Source organism: Thunnus thynnus, chromosome 10 (assembly GCF_963924715.1).
Source record: "Thunnus thynnus chromosome 10, fThuThy2.1, whole genome shotgun sequence".
NCBI classification, from domain to species: Eukaryota; Metazoa; Chordata; class Actinopteri; order Scombriformes; family Scombridae; genus Thunnus; species Thunnus thynnus.
The window spans coordinates 6,183,883-6,203,650 of NC_089526.1; the positions used below are offsets into that span (position 1 = coordinate 6,183,883).

At 38.8% G+C, this 19,768-nt stretch overlaps 1 protein-coding gene across 2 annotated transcripts in view; it reads left to right on the forward strand.

Annotated features, from left to right (window-relative positions):
- The window catches only part of dgkb (diacylglycerol kinase, beta), an 80,220-nt gene that overhangs the window by 26,883 nt on the left and 33,569 nt on the right, over positions 1 to 19,768 (forward strand). For both annotated transcript variants that reach the window (XM_067600626.1, XM_067600627.1), the window contains 7 exons: positions 696 to 797; positions 3,053 to 3,126; positions 3,769 to 3,843; positions 7,085 to 7,170; positions 7,828 to 7,917; positions 8,607 to 8,767; positions 18,085 to 18,149. In XM_067600626.1, coding sequence (XP_067456727.1) covers positions 696 to 797; positions 3,053 to 3,126; positions 3,769 to 3,843; positions 7,085 to 7,170; positions 7,828 to 7,917; positions 8,607 to 8,767; positions 18,085 to 18,149 — 653 coding nt within the window. The remainder of the gene's footprint in view (positions 1 to 695; positions 798 to 3,052; positions 3,127 to 3,768; positions 3,844 to 7,084; positions 7,171 to 7,827; positions 7,918 to 8,606; positions 8,768 to 18,084; positions 18,150 to 19,768) is intronic.

A 19,768-nucleotide genomic window follows, 5' to 3' on the forward strand; every position in this document is an offset into this window, starting at 1 on the left:
GCAGCATAAAAACATTAAACCAGTTGCCCCAACATCCCCCCAAGACACCAAGAGGAAAGTCTAAACTTTTTTTGTTCATTTATTTGGATTTTTCTATATTTTATTTATTTCAATTACAGTATATTTTCTGCATGTTTTGTTTAAACAGAGGAAATTAACATCTGCTTATGAACTAAACCATAAACTCAACTATAATTAAAACAGTTGTCTCAGAACAGTGTCTTCATTTTTCCTATAATTAGTACCAGATTCAATAATTCTTTCAAGGTAACTTTCTGGAAAATTACTAGGAAATTACAGCCCAGTAAAATGAAGCGTCACTGATTTACGGATTTCAAAGCCGTCCTCATGCTGCCAGGAGTAAAGTTCTTTTTAATTCTTTTTAAAAATGTATTTATTTATTATTTTGTTGACCTAAAAGCGGTCAGAGAAAAATACAAAACAATGACATAAACAGGTTAAGACAACTGTTATATCCAGTTATCAGCAATTTTAGTTCTCCAAAGGATCCAAATAAAGTAAAAGCAATAAGAATGTTATTAAAGTACCATAACATGTTTTAAATTTGTCTCATAACTTGTCATATCTCTCAAAAATAGAAGTCACATTTCCCTAATAGTGGGACATCACCTTTTTGGAATGAAACTAAAATATGGGTTTTTTTAACAACCTTGCTGTTTGACCTTTGACCCCAGGAAAGGCAGTCAACGCTGAGGAAAGACTCTCGGTCCAGCCAGACGGGCCGAGGGAAGATGCAGAGAGCCAACTCAGTCACAGTGGATGGCCAAGGACTGCAGGTACAACTCAAATCTGAGTCTCTTTAACCTCAGCGTGGTGTTCTCCTGCTTTGATTTGCAGTATAGATACATACAGCGATCGTTCATCTAACCAAACTTAATCTACTTTTTTTTCAACATACTGAACTCAGTGATAATAAACTGTAGTTTGGGGAAATGGCAGAACTGCAACAGAATTGGATTTTTGAAACCATTTCAACCATATTTTTATGGAAAATTACAACTGTGGATGAGTTTTTCCAGTTTCCAAATCAATAAACAAGCTGGATGTATTTCATGAGATTCTCATGAGATAGCATCTCTCAATTCTTCATTTGTAAATCTATTGTGTAAGCGCTAGTTGTAAAATGACTCACAACTTTATTAGTAAGTAATACCCATTTTAAGAGAGTATGCATGCATAATTGTTTTCTCAAATGGTAATATGTTTTGAAATGAACCTCTGCAGTTGGTCTTGGGACATATGATGGTGCTCGGCAGGCCCTGCTGATAATCAGTATCATACAGCAGAGCCCAGTCCAGCCTGATCCTCTCTAATATCTGTCAGCCAGCATGCTGGCGATGGAAACCTGCCGCCGTCTGTGGCGACTGCTCGTCTACGCGTGGCTGGGAGAGAAATATGATGAATCATATCCCAGGCACATCCATCTATGCCTCTCGCCGGCTAACCAGCATAATAATCAAGATTATTATTTATAATTACAGGAAGTAATGGATCACTCTAGACTGGACAGGGAGCTCATTAATTCACCCTTGGCCTGCTGGGATAGCAGACAGGGGGAGTTAAGCGCTTCATCTGTGTCAGGGAGAGCACTGGGCGAGTTGTTTCAGACTAACTGCAGGAAGGGCAATTCAAACAGGGGCCGCTGGATTAGAGCTTGTTTATGTGACGCTTTGTGAGCTTGGCCTCCGGCACCGCGGGCTCTGTCTATCCACAGAATCTGGAAAAAACCTTTCCCACGTCACACGAGACAAACTGCCTCGCCAATTAGGAAGTAGTAACAAATTACTATTGCGACTGAATTGTGAATCATGAGTTATCAGGTTAAGAGTATTGATTGACTGTTATTGTAGATAGATGGATTGTTTTACTGTACTGTACTGTACATCCAGGGGTTGTCCGGTTACTGAAACCTGAAGAACAATCTGCATCTGCTGTAAAATCATTCACCACCACAACTTAAAAGAAAAAAAAACCTAATGTCTGATAAATTTTTAGTCAAAACCGGAGGAAAAACCTGATGATTTATATTATTATTTAGTCAGTGTGATGAATTGTTAAAGTACAATTGGCAACTGTCAACAATCTGTGCCATAAAGCTACATTATTGTCCAAAACTACTAAAAACACATCAATAAGCCATTACGTTGAACTGGATGTTCCTTCTTAACCATGAGCATGGTCACTTGTAGTTTGTTTTGAATCAATCCAAGGTATACTACCTGCTGCTGTATACACAAGTTAGTTCGCTAAATGTGTATTATTCTGCAGTAGAAAATAGTCCCCAACAAACTGCACTGTTTACTCCTGTTTGAGTTACATTTACTAAAAAACACAGTGCCCAGATGTTTGAGGAAATTAATGAGCCTTTTTATAAAGTAAAACTATGTATTTGCGGCCTGTTTTCAATGACTTATGTCTTGAGGAGGAACCAGCGGGTTTAGGGCTGAGTGCCACAGACGGGGGTAGGAAACTCTGACAGTATTGAGAGACTGACTAATGAATTATTGGCTTGAATTTTTCATGGGATTTGTTGTTTGTTTTAAATTTACTAGATCAGGTCATCAAAATGAATAACACGCAGGGAACATTTGATGTGATTTATTTTCAGAGATATTGGCTTTAAAATATATTTCAGGTGACTTTATCACTGCTCTCCTCCTATAATTAGATATTATAATTAACACAAGATTCAATTTGGAAGAAGAATCAGGCAAAGGAATAGGGAGCACCCACACCTTGCCATAGCCAGGTACCACTTGTGCATCTCTGCAATGAAACAGGAAAACCATAAAGTGTTATTTATACTGTAGCACTTTGAGTTTCACTATGAATGAAAAGTGTGGTACAAATTAAATGTGTTATTTATTATTATTATTATTATTATTAAAATGAATCAGATGACAGGCACTGCTTGGAAGTGTTGTATATATACGTGATAAAATGTTTGAGGGATGTGGCTTGAAAGTGAATTCCTGTGAAGCATCCCGCAGTCTCCCAACACCAACGGTTTGTTTTGACATCTCCCATTCAGATCACAACAATAGAGGGCACTCATCCTCTGCTAGTGTTTGTCAATCCGAAGAGCGGGGGGAAGCAGGGAGAGAGGTAAGTACACAATCTGTCTCAACATGCTACAAGAGGCCTCTAAATCCCGGCTCCTGAGCCGCAGAGGGAAGGCTGCAGCATGGCCTCTGGCTGCCAAGTGCTTTAGGCTTACTTAGTCAAATAAAAACACAATAACATTTACCTAAAGCGCTGGTCGCCTCCACCATCAGCTCACATACACGCCCCCCCCACACACTCCTCTCCTCAGACACCCTCCTAGCTGTCACGTCTCTGGCTGGTCCCCCTTCTTTAACCCAGGGCTAATTGGGTTATTACTGAAACATATTCATTCACTCCTTATTACGCCGGCCCTCATTTGTTTAAATTATGAGATCAAAATATGACTTCAGCCAGTTGATATAATGAAATTGAAATTAAAATGAATTAGTCTTTCTAATGGTTTCTCCTCAAGGGGACTTTGGGTATGTCCCACCCCGCTGCCCAGTCCACTGCCTTGTCACGCTCTGATGTTGTTGGATGTTGGTCTGACAAGATCTGACACAAAATCCAGGCCTTTTGAGCCTAAATCTGTGATATCATATGTCTGATGTTTACACTGTGAGTTTCTGTTTGTTGTTTTTATGTTGTGGACAGATGTTTTTTTTTTTTTTTTTTTAATCTTTTTTATCTTCACTCCTGTAGGATTTACAGAAAGTTCCAGTATCTTCTGAATCCGAGACAAGTGTACAACCTGGCCAAGAATGGACCCATGCCAGGGTACGTAGGTCACGTAGGACAGAGGTCACGTAGGTTTGTCAAAGATCAGATGTACATTTTCTGTGTTTGAGGGTTTTTTTTAACTATAGTAAATGTAATATATATATATATATGCTGGATAGTGACAAATAACATATATTGCATGTAGAGAGCAAAATAGAAAGATGCATTTCTTCAGGGGTGGCTGTGGTTCAGGAGGTAGAGCAGGTCGTCCGCTAATCGGAAGATTGGCGGTTCGATTCCCGGCTCCTCCAGTCTGTATGTCAATGTGTCCTTGGGCAAGATACTTAACCCCAAATTGCTCCCGATGGCTGTACTATCAGTGTGTGAATGTGTTAGATTCCCTCTGATGGGCAGGTTGAGACCTTGCATGGTAGCCCCTGTACACATTCAGCGTATGAATGTGTGTGAATAGGTGAATGTGATCCATAGTGTAAAAAGCACTTTGAGTGGTCGGAAGACTAAAAAGGCGCTATACAAGTACAGTCCATTTACTGTTTATTTACCATTCAAAACATCTCTTCATTGATGCACTACATTGATTAGTGGTTTTAGTGGTTTTCAATAGTAAAATACACCTAAAGTGCAGTATTGCATCTTCTATGACTTGTTTTGTTTTATTTATTCTAAAATACACAAGGACAGTTAAGAAGTGCACTGCAAAAAAACTCTATTTTTTTAGGTGGTTGCGACAATTTCTGGGTAGAGATTGTTAATAAATAATAAATTAACCTTGAGAACCGAATATTTGGACACAAAACATGTTCTAACTAGCCTCAAGTTGCATTTAAAAGCCATTGTAATCATTTCTAAATACTTAATATGACATTATTAATTGTTAACATCAAAATAGAAAGAGAGAAATAAAGAAAGACAGAAGAATGAAGGAGTCACAATTCCTCCTTTTGTTAGTTACCTCACAGATCATATTGGCTAATGATCTTCTGTTTATAAACACAATGCTTTCTGTTGCTTACATATAATAACCACCATCACATGCAAGAGAGGCCTTTAGTATTAGATCCTTCACTCAGTTCCTTCACACAGCACAGACACAAATGAGGTGAGTTCACACATAACAAATCCTGGAGACGACAGTATCATGCCGTAGCCTCAGACAAGCGGCAGCTCCATATGCATAAGCCTGTATGTGAACGGAGAGACGGTGACTTGGATGACTGACAGATAGAGAGAGGTGAAACTCTCACCATACCACATGTGATCATGCATACAAACAAGTAGCTCACCACAGGCTGTAGGTGCGGGCAGCATCGGGTTTCCTATGGTTCACATCTGTGATTAAGAAAATGAATGGATCATTTACATGCATAAGGCTCCTTCACTTTGCTGTTTGCGCTCAGCAGCGTTTCAACACACAGGAATGCCTCGCCGCCGTGCTGCCATGTTGTTTGGCTTTGATTAGATCTGAAAACAGAATCTTTGTGCCTTATAAAAAATAAATACACAGCGGCACACGCAGGGTAAAAAAAAAACTCCACAAGGTTTTGACTGTCTGCGTGAGGAACTGGGACAGCTCTCATGTCATAGATTGTGCCAACGCAGCTCAAAGTTTTTTGGGACTGACCTTGTGTGCGTGCACTGTTTTGTTTCTCCTTTATTGATGTCCCTGCACGTGGCCTAAACATCACCTGCATCACCAGCTGAACCAGAGCCTTGTCCTCAGAGCTGAGAACATTCCAGATGACCTTGCTCCACTGTAACCTTGTTAATATTTTGTCAAGTGTACGCACTGCAGCGCACATTAGTGAGGTGAACGGTCACCGTCGGACACTGCAGGCCGAGGCAGCCGCACGCACTGCTGTCAATTAGCTGCCACGCTAATGCAATAATGGCAAATTAAGTGTTTGTTTCTTGGTATTTAAATATCCCCAAAGTTGCCTTTCATGTTTGCGGCCGTCTGTTTTGCGTCTAATATGGTTTGTGGTCCCAGTTGGAAGTAATTGAGCGAATCATTTAGCCGCCATACGAGGCTCAGAGGCTGGCTCATTCAGTTAGGGCTTTGTTATTGTGAAGGAACGGAAGAAGTTGGACTGAACATTGCCTGTCATGATCCAATTAGCCCTCAACCAGGCAGGCTAGCTCGTTGAATGAGTAATTGTCAATGTGGCATGTGTTATTTTGTGGGATTAGAGGGGGAAACAGTGTGTTGTGGCAGTGGGCTCAAAAATATGCTCATGATGAGCACACACTTTACACTTTCTCTTATTTTCAAAAGGGAGAAATTAGTTCAAGCTGAGATGATTTTAATAACCTTTTATTTCTTTAAACAGCCTGTCATTTTAAATCAAAATAGTCAGAATATAAACAAAATAAATAACTGGAGGGATTCAATCGTAAAATAACGCATCACTTTAGAGACAAGTTTTTAAAACCTTGAAAAGGAAGCGCTTTAACATGAAGGATATGTAGTGCAGACTTTATTTCATAAGCAGACAACAACAGGGCTTCTTCAGAGTTTAAAAGCACAGTAACAGTTTATTTATGAGGTAGCCCAATATATGTATAAGTGATAACAATTAGACTAAACAAGTACATATACACTCACCATGCACTATATTAGGAACACCTGTGTAATCTAATGCAACCCAATACAACAGCTCTGCCATAAATTCTTGTTATAGATTTTCAGTTTTTGTTGACATTGTAGTGCATTACATGGAAAAGCGTCCCTAATATTTTGCCACCATTAAGTATGTTAATTTCTACTTTTACAGCTTGGTAACAGTAGAATTTATGGCAGAGCTGTTGTATTGTATTGCATTAGATTGCACAGGTGTACCTAATAAAGTGCACGTTGAGTGTATTTATACAAAATATTCACTAAGCACCAACATGTATTACTGTCTCAGTGGTCAGGTCATTTTGTTTTTATCTAGTCCAAAATCACAAATTTCAAAGAGCTTTACAATCTATACCACAAACAACAGTTTCTTTCCTTAGACCCTTGATTTGGATTATTTACATTTAACATGAAAAAACATGTAGTAATACAGTACATTTTGAAGTTAATTTCATATAATACTTAAAGTACAAGGAGCATAAGTTGACTTACATGATAAAAAGGGATTAACTTGAATTGCACTAGTATTAACAGCTAAAAGAGTTCACCAGAGCAGTGGAAAGGTATAAATACAAATACATGCATATAAAACATTTATGAAATATAAAATTAAGCTTGTTGTGTGGCAGTAATGTGCAGAGCTGACTGTGTTTGTTGCAGGTTGAACTTCTTCAGAGATGTTCCTGATTTCAGAGTGCTGGCCTGTGGAGGGGACGGCACAGTGGGCTGGATCCTGGACTTCATAGGTACAGAATATGTTGTACAATTTATAATATTCAAGAAAACTTAAGAAGAATTCGGTCCATGTGTTATGTTTATTTTTAGAAGAAATACAGACTCCCAAACCTCCCGGGATGCTACAGTATATTTACTCATACTGTCTTCAGTTTCTGATAATATACAACACTCCATTTCCTTTTTTGGAAAAAGATGCATTTGTTTTTATTAGTTTTCAAAACCGGCAGCACTCTTGTTGTTCAGCCTGAAATGGTAAAGCGTACTTTATGGTTTGTATATAAACACTTTCATTACGTCCGAGCCTGCGTATTCAGGGGTGGTAAAATAGGATGATTACATGAGTTGGAAAACAACATATTAGTCATCATTTGAAGAAAAACAAATCACCTGGCCTCCTCTATTTGGTCTTGAAGACGTGTTACTTGTTCGGGCTCTCAAAAATTGCCTCAATTTTTTATCAATCAAAACAAAGAGAGGTAATAACTGTCAGACAAAATGTGTCTCTTGAAATAGATTGTACAACTGGACATTCGTATTGACTTGTAGTTTTACTTGTGGGACTGCAAAATGGATTTGATGCTTTCTTTGCAAGTCTTGCTGTGAGTTTATTTTCTTGGTTTGGCCTTGTTTCGCAATGTGTTGTGATATTTGTCCCGTTGCTCCAGATAAGGCCAACCTGGACAGGAACCCCCCTGTGTGTATACTTCCTCTTGGCACGGGCAACGACCTGGCAAGATGTCTGCGATGGGGAGGAGGTACCGGACTTAAAGACATAACAGTGAAATAACATGGCCAGAATTCACTTTATTATGTTCATAGTTAAAGATATAAGTACACCACGCTTAAACTCAGTGTTAATGCTATTATAAGTGTTTACACAGAGTTCAGGTGGTAATAGTGAGATAAAACTGTCAGGAGTTTCATACCCACTGGGGAAACCCAAAAATATATATATATGCAATACATTTCAATAGAAAGGAAGATTTTTAAGGCCATTATTTGTATTTATCATCTTTTAAATATAACGATTTTCAGAAATTGCAAATATTTCATGTTTTCTTTTATTCTTGTCAGGGTGAATAAAGCCTTTAATGCAGGACTTAGACTGTTATGGACACTAAAACTCACTTTTTCAAGTTATGGTTTATAATTTTAGCATCTCCTTGAGACAGCAAGACCTACAGCATCTAATCACTGGCATGACAAGATCTGCGATACATTAGAGCTTAAAAGTTGCTCAAGAACTTAATTGAGCATTAAATAAAATCAGCAGTCTCCAGGAAAATAATAAAAAACACACAAATTCCTTTTCTGTAGCCGACTTTTGGGAGGAATCATCACATTAACACTGGTAAACATGTTTAGCCAATGTCTGATATTTAACTCACAACATCAGCAAGGGGGTCCCAGACCCATTTTAAAACTTAATGTTCTTCTTCCTGAGGCTATGAGGGCGAGAGCCTCCTGAAGATCCTGCGGGACATCGAGAACAGTACGGAGGTGATGCTGGATCGCTGGAAGATTGATGTCACGCCCACAGACAAGGAGGAGCGAGGGGACCCGGTGCCTTACAGCATTGTAAACAACTACTTCTCCATCGGAGTGGTGAGTCAGACCTCAATCAACACTGATGGGACTGATCAGACAGGGGGATTAGTGAAAAGTGAGGTCTATTAACAAGCAGAGATAATTCTTTTCTTTACCCAGTGTTATGGAGTTACAGATAGAGTCTCAGGTTGATGAATGTCATAATTCACCATTCTGGCTCATACTTGAGGCTTCTTGTTTTCATTTTTCCATAATTTACACTGAAAAAAAAAATTAAAAGAAAGGTTAGTTCAAACTCAGAGATCTGATGTGTGTCTTTGCCTTAAAGGCAAGAAGTAAGGGTCAGGATTTAATGAATAAGTACTCTTTAGAGTCACAAGGGCCACAACAAATACAGCAGGAAAGGCACTTACAAGTCACTCACATTTTAAATGCCCAGTGGGACTGAAAAAATATAAAACAAAAACCTATCGCTGTGTAGTAACTGCACTTCAAATGATGCTCCTTAAAGGAGATTTCACACAGATTATTGTAGTGATTGTTTCATCAGGTTTGTTTTACACTTTTTTTTTAAATAATCCAAATAAACCAAAACTAATCTCCAATTATGAGAACACCAGTTACTGTAAGAGAACCTGTCCCGTTTTTACCATGTAAATTTAATGATAAGCTCATCTAGTCTAGTTATTAATATAGCATCACATTTTTTTTAACTTTGATTACCAATTAATTCTAGTGAAAGGATCATTTTCAAGGCAGACTCTATATCATTGAGTGTTGAACAGTCATGGACTCTTGTTATTTTAAAGCAGGCTGATATCAGATAAGATGAGTTCCATAATTACCACAACCATGAACAAATTACAAAGGAAACGTTACTTGACTGTGAATGCAGGGTTACAATAATGGCACACTTGTGATCCGCGGGTAAGAAAAAAAGCATATGGCACCTTTTCAAACCTTTCACACCAAAGTTTGGTTTAATCATGGTGACAAACAGACTCAGTCGCAGAATAGCAAAGGTGCAAGTAAACAGCTTAACCCAACTTAAACATTCTGAAAATTAAATTCCTTCTGTCAATAAATCTTGGTTCTGTCATTAAGGGTTGAATAAAAACAATACACAGTACCTGGAGTAACAGCATAATCACTCAATTTATTTGTTTTGATCACATTCTAGTTAGGCCTATATTGAGATGTACTCAAGCTTCAACACTCTCTGATCAATAAACAAGGCTCGTTGTGTATATGCATGGTCGTACGCACCCATCAACACCCCCCTGTCCATCTCCACCATAATGACACTGATTTCACGTAGCTCATGTTAGGCATTACTGATAAATGTCAGGGGGAAATATGGTAATTGACATTTGCAGGTGGCAGAGGAGGGAGCCACTCAGTGTTGTGAGTTTCGTATGAACCGTGGCAGGGACATAAGTGATGCATGGCCTTACAAATGTTAGTTGAATAACACCTCCAGCCTGGGCCCCTAATGACCATGTTAGAGGATATTAGAGGACAGGTCTTGTTAACATTGTGATAGAGGAGAACAACGGCTGTAATCAGTCTACAGTGTTGAACATATGGTGATGTGTACAGGGGGAAGTGGGTACAGTATGAAACAAATCTCTGATCATTCATCCTGCTGTTTAAGCACATTAATTTCCCAGTATAAATGTCAAAAACACAACAGATATATAACAAGTTACTTAATCTTTTTTTTTTCCAAACAACTTTGTGTATCCTGTAAATTTGCTGTGACTGGGCATGACTCAGAGCTTCTTTTGGACAGCGCAGCTACATTAAAAACCAAAATGAGTGTGTCCCAAAATGCCTTGTGAAAAAGCTAGTTTCCAAAACAAAGAAAAAAGTATCAACAGCAAATTCAAGATGTAGGTATGTTTAGCATATAAGAACAGTGAATAAAGACTGGCAAATTAAAAACTGATTTTAGAAAAAACTTGATCATGTCTTCATTCATTTGCAGTATGTGAAGTGCTTTGGTTTCACAAAAACAACTTGTCATCCCTAAAAAACTTTTAAGATAGACATTTAAATTTTCTCCTGATTTGGCTGGATGAATGAGTTGCTGCAGTGAGGGAAGCTACTGTCTTTGTGCAACCATGCAAATCCCAACACAGGGGGATTTATAGTTGTGTATGAAGAGGTTACAGTGAAGCTTGGGAGCCTACATGCGTATCTGCTGTAGCTACGCCATAGTTGACATGCATCTCTTCAAAAATGTTGCTATGGAGATACTGCGCTGGGACGGCAAGAGGTGTGATTCGTCAGTTTGTGCTGATTGTGTTTTCTCCAGCAAGTTTACGATGCCAGTGGAGATTGTTGATAGTGAAGACATTATGCAAGTTGAAGAAGTAGCTAAGTTATCTTCTCCATCCAGCAAAGCCTTCTCCACTGCAAATATTACGCTCAATGCGATTGTTGCTCTGTTGAATGAAACAACGTAAAAATGCCAATTGCACTACAGTTTTCTCCTGTTCAGTAATGAGACAAGACGATATAGTCACCTGCATGTACTGTAACTCCAGCTCTATAAGTATGTGCATTGTCCATTCCAAAAAGTAATAATAAGTAATATAATTCACCATACCAACTAACGATGGACTAGACTAAAACTATACCATCAACTCTCAGGACTACCAAAGACCCTTTTCATCAACCATTAACCCAGATTAAAGGTACCCTGTGAAGCTTTTGCCCACAAGTAGCTCTATGGAGCAATGTGTTTATGAGTCAGAACCTGTCACCTTGAGAAGGGTCCACCTGCCGACCTCCCTCCTGAGGCCCCATTTCTGTGAGCCAATGGGGTTTGAGCATGAGTCGTAGGGTTCCGTTGTATGAAGTATGTAAACTTTCACTTATTTCACTTTAGCAGTCCACCAAAGTCTGTTTCTGGACAAATTTGAGGCGAGAAATCTTCACTCATGTTAGATCCACAAGGCCTAATTTAAAAGTTTGTCCCAATTTTCGTAAGGCAAAGGCACTACCGCACTGCCGGTTGCCACTGCTTCTTGGCCGTGCTTCAAGCTTGTTGGGGACACTGAAGCGAAGCATTAAAGCCCCAAACGACTACAACTAATAATTATGTTTTATGGTATGACAATGCTGTGGTTATGGTTTGGTTAGGTTTAGGCACAAAAACCATTTGGTTAGGGTTGGGAAAGACCGTGGTTTGGGTTAAAATGATTACTTGAAACGTGGTTAGTACTTTCTTAAAGTTACGCAGCTTTTGTCATCATGGCAACAGTAAACACCATGACAATATGTTCCAACGCGGTTGGAAACATGACACTCGCGGTTCGAAACGGGAAGCAAACAGTAGTTTCCTGCAGCTAAGCACTTTTTGCAAAGGCGATTATTCCTGCATGAGAGGGGCCTGAGGAGGGGGGGTCTGAGGTGCTACAGTTGGACACTCTTGATCACGTTTGTATGTCCCGCATGTGCAAGATGATGCAGAAACACATTCCTTCCAATGGCTTCAAGCTAACGTACTGACTGACAGTTTGTGGCGGTAACAAGGTAAGAAAAGTTGCAATGTGCCAACAATGGCAGGGAGGACCGCTAGCCGATGTAAACAGTGATGTAAACAATGCAGGTTTAAATGTGTTTTTAAAATATGCATCACAAATGTTTTATCAGGAAGTAAACGCATTTTGGTGAGAATGTCAACATACATATAGTACAAGAAAACTCCATGGGGAACCTTTAAGAGGGAACTCAGGACCACCAGAAGCCCAATGGCACAACATCAGCAAACCTGAAAAATAAACAAGCGTTATTGATATTTGAGAAATAAATCAGAGTGAAAAGGCAGAAAAGCAGTTATATGGCCACAATTTTGGGGTCTTGATGCAGTGAGTTTTGGAATATGAGAAGATGTGTAGAAAGTTAGTGGTTACACTAGACATGAATGTGTGAATGAAAACAGCAAAGACACTCTAATTTTGGGGATAATTCTCATTTTTAAAATGCTGAATTTACTGGTGTTGGCTCTAATTTGGGCTTTTAACAAACCCCAAATTCCTTTTGAATGCTCCTTAACACACACTGTTAACCAAAGCTAAAACACCCCACTGTTGATTCCTTCTTGCTGAACCAAACTTGTACGAAAACATTAAAAGACAACAAGCTTCGGCCCGGCTGGTTCATGAAGTCATTATAACCCCTTTTGTCTTTGCTCTGTTAGTGGGATTAGTACCCAGCAGGCGTGATGATGACAAATGAAGTTGTTTGTGGGGGATTAGGAAGACTTTGAGCTCTCTATGGATTTGAGTGTGATATAATATTTTGTGACACATTTTGCATCAAATTTTTAGCTTTCCGTTGAATGAAAAAAAAAATACAATAAAGACTATGCGACAAGTCAAGCTCATAATTACCTCAGAGATTATGCTGATGAAGAGAAGATTGTTTCTATAATGACACTGTTGAAATCAAAAGATCAGCAGTAGCAGCCACCACAGACAGTGAGTGTTACTAACGTGTGCTTGAATTTGAAGTCAATTATTGAAAAGTCGAAGTCAAATAAAATGTGGTATTGAAGAATAAAGTAGAAGGGATGAAACATGTCTGTTTTCTCTCATACAACTCACATCAGCAGTGTCAGCAGCTGACAAACAAATTTTTTTTAAAAAAAATCCCTCGCTACAACCTCATTTTCCAAGTCATTTCAATCCCAGGTGACTCTTCCAAAAAAAGAAGGACCATCTTTTTTTTTGTGTGAATTCTTCCAACCTAACCTTCTGCTGCGGCCCAGTGGGATTGAGAATTAATGACGCCATCCCTTTGGGAGGATGTGGAAGTGACGTGAAGTGTAATGATCTCAATCAGGGCCAGGGGTGAGAGACAGAACTAATCACTGAGCGTGCTCCACTACCATAATGCAGTCAGTCGCCCTAATGACCCTGGCACTCCTGTCAAAGCCATTATTCTCCCTCGTTGTGAAAGGCACATCAAACCGCTGGGGCCCACTCATAATTGGACTAAACTTTGAGCTATGAGAGGACATTACACATGTCCTGTATTAATTTGGGTGCCAGATTTTTACATTGGTAATTATTTGAGGGCAGCTAGGGGGAGAGAGAGAGAGAGTGAGTGAGCTGACAACGTCCCGCTGCCGCGAGGGTGTCAAAGCCTGGAGATGTGAATGTGTCCTACATGTGTTGATGGTGTGACTGACTCGTAATCTCTTATTCCGATATTACGGTTTTGTTTTTACATATAAAATCAACATCTAAATCAATTTTAAATGATGGTTTGGAAAAAAAATGGATAGTATACAAGAAAACATTCGCACTACAAGATCCATTTGGTAGCTGTTTTGGGGAATTAGATCATATCGAATGATCAAATTCCAAAGGCAATGTGGACAGGAAGTCCTTAAAGTAGAAATTTGAACATCTACAATTTCATGACTACTTGGCAAATTTGATCTGCTGATGAAGATCAAGTGGTTTGATTGAAAGCTCCAGAACAGCTACTGAACAGACTTTGTGGTGAGACTGTTTCCTCAACTGCTGATTCTAAGGTCAATAATGAAATTTGAACCTCAAGAGTGTATATTAGTTTAGTTAAAGCTGATTTTATTTATTGGTTCATAAAGTCTATCAATACTGGAGCCTGATTGGACAACGGCAGCAAACTGAAATGGGGTAAAATCTTCTTGCTGGAGAATTTTCAGGTCAAATTCTGCAAACTGGCCTGAGGGCCAAAGTTTGGTCATTCATTCTTTATTGGCTTGAAATAGTCCACCAAGGATGCTTTGAGGTTTTTGGTGAAAACTCAATAAACTGAGTCACTCAAAAGCAAAATAAAAATAGAAGAATAGTGATGTCACAGTGTACCCTTGTGTACACCTGTGCGTCACTGCAGAAAGGTCAGAAATTAAACTACTAAAACAAGATTTTCAGCTGGTGTTAAGCTGCTCTTTAACATAGGGCTCAACAAAATTAAAAATGATAATAAATTTGACTTTTAGTGGATTCGTACTGTAATGATATTATTATATTGTGTTATTGTTTTAAAAATATGTCTGAATGAATGATTCTAAGCAGATAGAAATTGATAACTAACAAATTAAGTTAGGTTTTTGTTTTATACAGTTGAGTTTTGTCTGGTGTAATGCAGTTTATTGCACTCAATATCAATCTTAATATTTTGGTATGGTATGGTATGTTTCATATTTGTCATATTTCCTTATACTGTAAATCTATATAAAAATATTCTTAAAATATTAACACCTTAAAATATCCTATTCTTCTTGATATTGATTTCAGCTATGTAGCAGTATTAGGCTGATTTATTTTAATAGTTTTACCATTTAAAGCATACAAATGCGGTGTTGGATGACAAAGTGCTTTATCCACTTGCTTGAAATCGCTGTTTACTGTTGCAAAGCCACAGCTCCACTTGTACACATCTCAGATAATAGACCCCAAACCAAAGGGGAGACAACCTCTCCTCACTTTGCTCTCTTGTTTGCAGCTATTGTCCTGTTTGTAAGAAAATCAAGTTACAATCTCTCAGATATATCCATCATTTCACCTTTTTGGCTCGCGTTGGAAGTGTGAGGCGAGTCTGCGGGGATCTTGAAAAATTCTTTTGGTCTTCTGCTTACAGCGTCTTGAAGAGACATCAAGAGAAGCTCCATTGATTTTTTTTTTCCTCTTTTGGCTTCTCCTAAATTTCTGTACAGAGAGCTGGCAGGGGGTCCTCCCTGTAGGTGCTGTTTCAATAGTGCCATTCAAAATGGAGCGGGTCAAAACAGATTGCTTCAGCAGAGGGGGAGAGGAACAAGCCCAAAAAGTTTACGACAACTTTCTCTCATTCTTTCTTGAGGTGTTTTCAGAGCCAGACAACTTTGCTGTGTTTGTCAGAGTTTTGGTCTGTGTTTTTTAACTAAGGCCTTGCCAGCATTCTTCTGCAAACGCTGACTTAGAAGTGTAAATTAAAGGAAATGTCAGTGTTGTTAGTCCTAGTATAGAACATTACTTAAGGCTTCACAATATGTTCATGAGGTCCTCTGCACGCTAAATGACGTAATTGATCTCATATACTGCGTATTTAGTTTTCATTTAACTGAAAACGTTCAAAAGGTATGATTATAGTATAATAATATAGTTTACTGCTACTCAGGCAGCATTTTTGTGTTCTTGTGATACATTTGAATAGCAAACATGCAGATTAACACAATTAAAAAAGGCCACTGCAAAGTGTTTCAGACAATTTGATTTGCACCGGACACCAGACTGTTTTGAAAAAATGAGAACTAAAGCAAAATCAAATAATCATTGAAACTTCCATGGAACAGATCAGTTTGGCTTTTGTAAGATAACATGTGTTTAATACTCGGAAATTAACGCTTAAAGTCCCCCTCTTGTCAAAAATGTTACTGCAGTTGGATGTTTGAGCTTCTCTGTGCAGAATGATGATATGATATGTGCAGAGTTTGACACTAGAAGGCTGTTTTCACATTTATCTGTTGAAGAAGAAAAGTATCTCTGTGCTCACCTTAAAATCTGAGTTTAAGACGAGTACATATAAGCATGATTTGTGACATCACAACTAGTTTGGAGCCAATCGAAGGCCAGTATGCAACTTACACGAGTGTGATGTGGAAACCTCCAGTGCACATACACTGAGAATGGACTTGGAAACAGGAAGTAGGAGACATCTTGTGTCCAGCAGTTACGTTTTTGATATAAAACATATTTACATATTCATAGACTCTGGACTTTTTCAATGAGGGAGAGGGAGCAGATGTCATTTTAAGTGTTTTTAATGAGGTACCTGAACATTTTTTGTGTACAAAACATGTTGGACACAATTTATTATTTCAAGCAGATGATTTATATATGTCCTAAAACTTGTCTGGAGGGGACATTTAACTAAATGTTGTTTTGTTATTCTCATCCCATTTACAGCTGGTATTAAAGCGAAACTCCACATATCAAAGTCTGTTCTCGGGGAGCACTACTACACATGTGAAAAAAGGCTGCAAAATGAGATCATTTTCCTTTGTGTTAATTTTAACATGTTTAACTAATCAAAAGAAACTCCACACTTTATCTGCAAGTTGCGAATGACAGTCATTTGTGAAACGGGGCACTGGCACTATTTGCAATCTACGTGTAAGCACTTCTGGCAAATCTTCTCTTGTGAAACGGGCTCCAGGAACGAGATGCTAAATCAGCGGAGTACTCTATTAACATGTGTTTCATGATCCAGATAAAATACCCAGAAATGGAGCACATGTAAATAAGAGGTGTAGTCAGTTCTCTGTCTCATTTAAAGTAATTTGCTCTCTATTAGCAAAGCACATCATATGGATTTACTATAAATATACCTTTTTTTTCTAAGTTCATGCTTTAATACTAGATAACAGTCTTACCAAGCTGAGATGGTGTTAAGATACTGGTGTCTCCACCAGTCACACCACACGAGCATATGTAACATGAATTGTATCACTTTAACACCAAGAATTCAAATGTTTCTGCACTTTTTTGCCCCCAGGTCACAGAGAGGGAGGGAGAGAGAGAGAGAGAGAGAGAAATGGGGAAAAAAATCAGAAAGGGTGAGAGAAAGGTCGAGAGTGACTTATAGAGAACGAGAGAGAGGCAGAAGAGGTGGAGGAAGGGAGAGAGAAAATAACTTGGTTGCCGGGGTGTCTGCAGCATCCTGTAGGTTAGTTGGGAGCTGTGATTACTCACAATGTGTTTAATTAATTAGCCTGTGTGGAGATAGCGTACTGTTCATCAGGCTTTCTGTCAATACGGCTCCATCCCCAGCTCCACCCTGCTGCCACCCCCTGCACACAGCTCCTTTCATCTTATAGAAATATACACAAGGGACATGTGAGGTATAACTGCACTGTTTGGGAAGTTGGAAGAGTTAGGTAATGAGGAAGAGTTGGCCTTGGATGTTAAAACTAATATTTGCCTGCAAATAATTATATTTCTTTCGTGGGTGTTGAGTAGCTTTGCATGCTAGCATCTCCAAATGTCAGCGGGATACAAATTTAATCCTAAAATCATACAGTGACATACTTCTAAACTGAAAATAGCACATTGAATGTGTCAGGGACAAAAAAGGGAAAAATCTAGAGCTGGAAGCAGGAGCTCTTAAGTTTTTCCCTACTTTAGTGGACGAGCATACAGTGTACACTGACTCCAGGATGTAATTTGGGCAAAAAGGTCAAAACAAGAGATTTTAAGTTTGATGTTGCAGTCTCATTGTCAGCAGATAAGATGGATGTATTTTTTTTTTTTAAACAATATAATCTTAAGACTTGAATAAAATTCATTATTCAAATGTTGTCAGTACCATAACTACATATTTGACTCTCTCTCTTTCAGGACGCATCGATCGCACATCGTTTCCATGTTATGAGGGAGAAGCACCCTGAGAAGTTTAACAGCAGGTTTGTTTGTGTTTGTTTTTTTGTCAGAAATGGTAACATATTAACTCAGTGGTTGGTCTAACCTCAAGGTAAAGATTTTCTCTTAGACACCAGAGCCAGTTTTCTCCTGTGAACTCTGGGGAATCAGGTCAAGAGATTGTCAGGAGTTGCCTTTTCACACATGTAACACACAACAGGAGATTGTCCAACTGGAAACACTCCATTTGGTTTAGGCAAGGCGTGGTCATGTAGCCAGTTTGTAATTTGGCCTATTACTGAGTCTCTTGCCGTTCCTTGAATTTGTGTGTTGTCCCTTACCAACACAAGTTCATGAATCTCGTTGTCTCTCCAGTTCGACATTTCCGTTGGCGTCTTTGTGTAAATGACCCTCCTTCTTCACCCTCAGATGTTTCTACTCTTACAGTTTCATGCCAGTCGCATGACAGAGATGTCATCAACACACCCACTCGCTCGTTATGAATTCTCCAGAAAATGACCTGCTGTATTCACACATGATCTCATTCATGTCCGGCTGATTCGGACATTTGCATTCTCACATACGGCTCCTCCGGATGATGTCTGGATAACTTCAGGGTTGCAGTGCATGTGTGAAAGGGGCTCAGGTCACAGTCCACGCAGACCAACTCAACACCTACTCAGTTTAATTCCATCCATCTGTTCTGCCTGTCAGTGGATTCAAACCCTACTTGCTGTGAAGAAACAATACTAAATCACTGAGCTACTCTTCAGTTTTAATCCAAAAATAATAATAAAGCTAGTATAACAAAGTGCAGGTGGAGCTTAAAACTTAATCAGTTTAAGTAAAACCATGTTAAATATATTCTGTGTGTGAAGCTAACTTCTCCTGAGTCTCAGCGGATAGAAAGGCCGCCACAGTCATCGGAACAATTTGAGGGTCACCTGATCGACAGAGTCGGCACAGATAGGCTGCTTGTACAGCTGCAAGTTGTAGTGTTACTGCTCACTAGGAAGCTGGAAATGGTACTTCAAAATAAAAGCACTATGCTGGAAATCTGTTGCATTTAAAAAGTCTTTTGACTTAGTTAATCCACTCATGACCTACTATTAATGCTGTTTGTTGATTTTAAATTGGTGTTGTAATGATTATATATGTGTTGTATCTGTACTTGTTATCATATTCTGGTCTCAGTTCAAGGTTCCCTGTGTATTTATCTCAAGAGACGAAATAAAGGGTCTATATATCTTCCAACTCCCATGATCAGCATCCTAATATTTTTTTATTTTAATTATGCTTATCGGGAATGTTAAAACTTACAAATTGGCTTCACAAGGCAAATTGTACTCGGCAGTTATCTACCTATATTGACTAATGGCTTGCTCCAACACTTTATTCTTGTGGCAGCACAGGTTTGTGATAAAACATGCTGCTTTTAACAGCAATGTTGAAGTTGAAGCGGCACATTTCTATCATTTGTCATGATCTGAGTAAATTCTTACATTGTTGAGACAATTTTGAAAATGTTCAGGAGATCGGACTGACCCCTTCGTAATCTAAAATCCTCCTCTTTGTGGCTGATTTTAGTACTGCTTTTAGTCCACATAAACTCCACTTTTTAGAGGGAATTTCAACATTTTTTATCTCTTGAGAAGAGATGTAT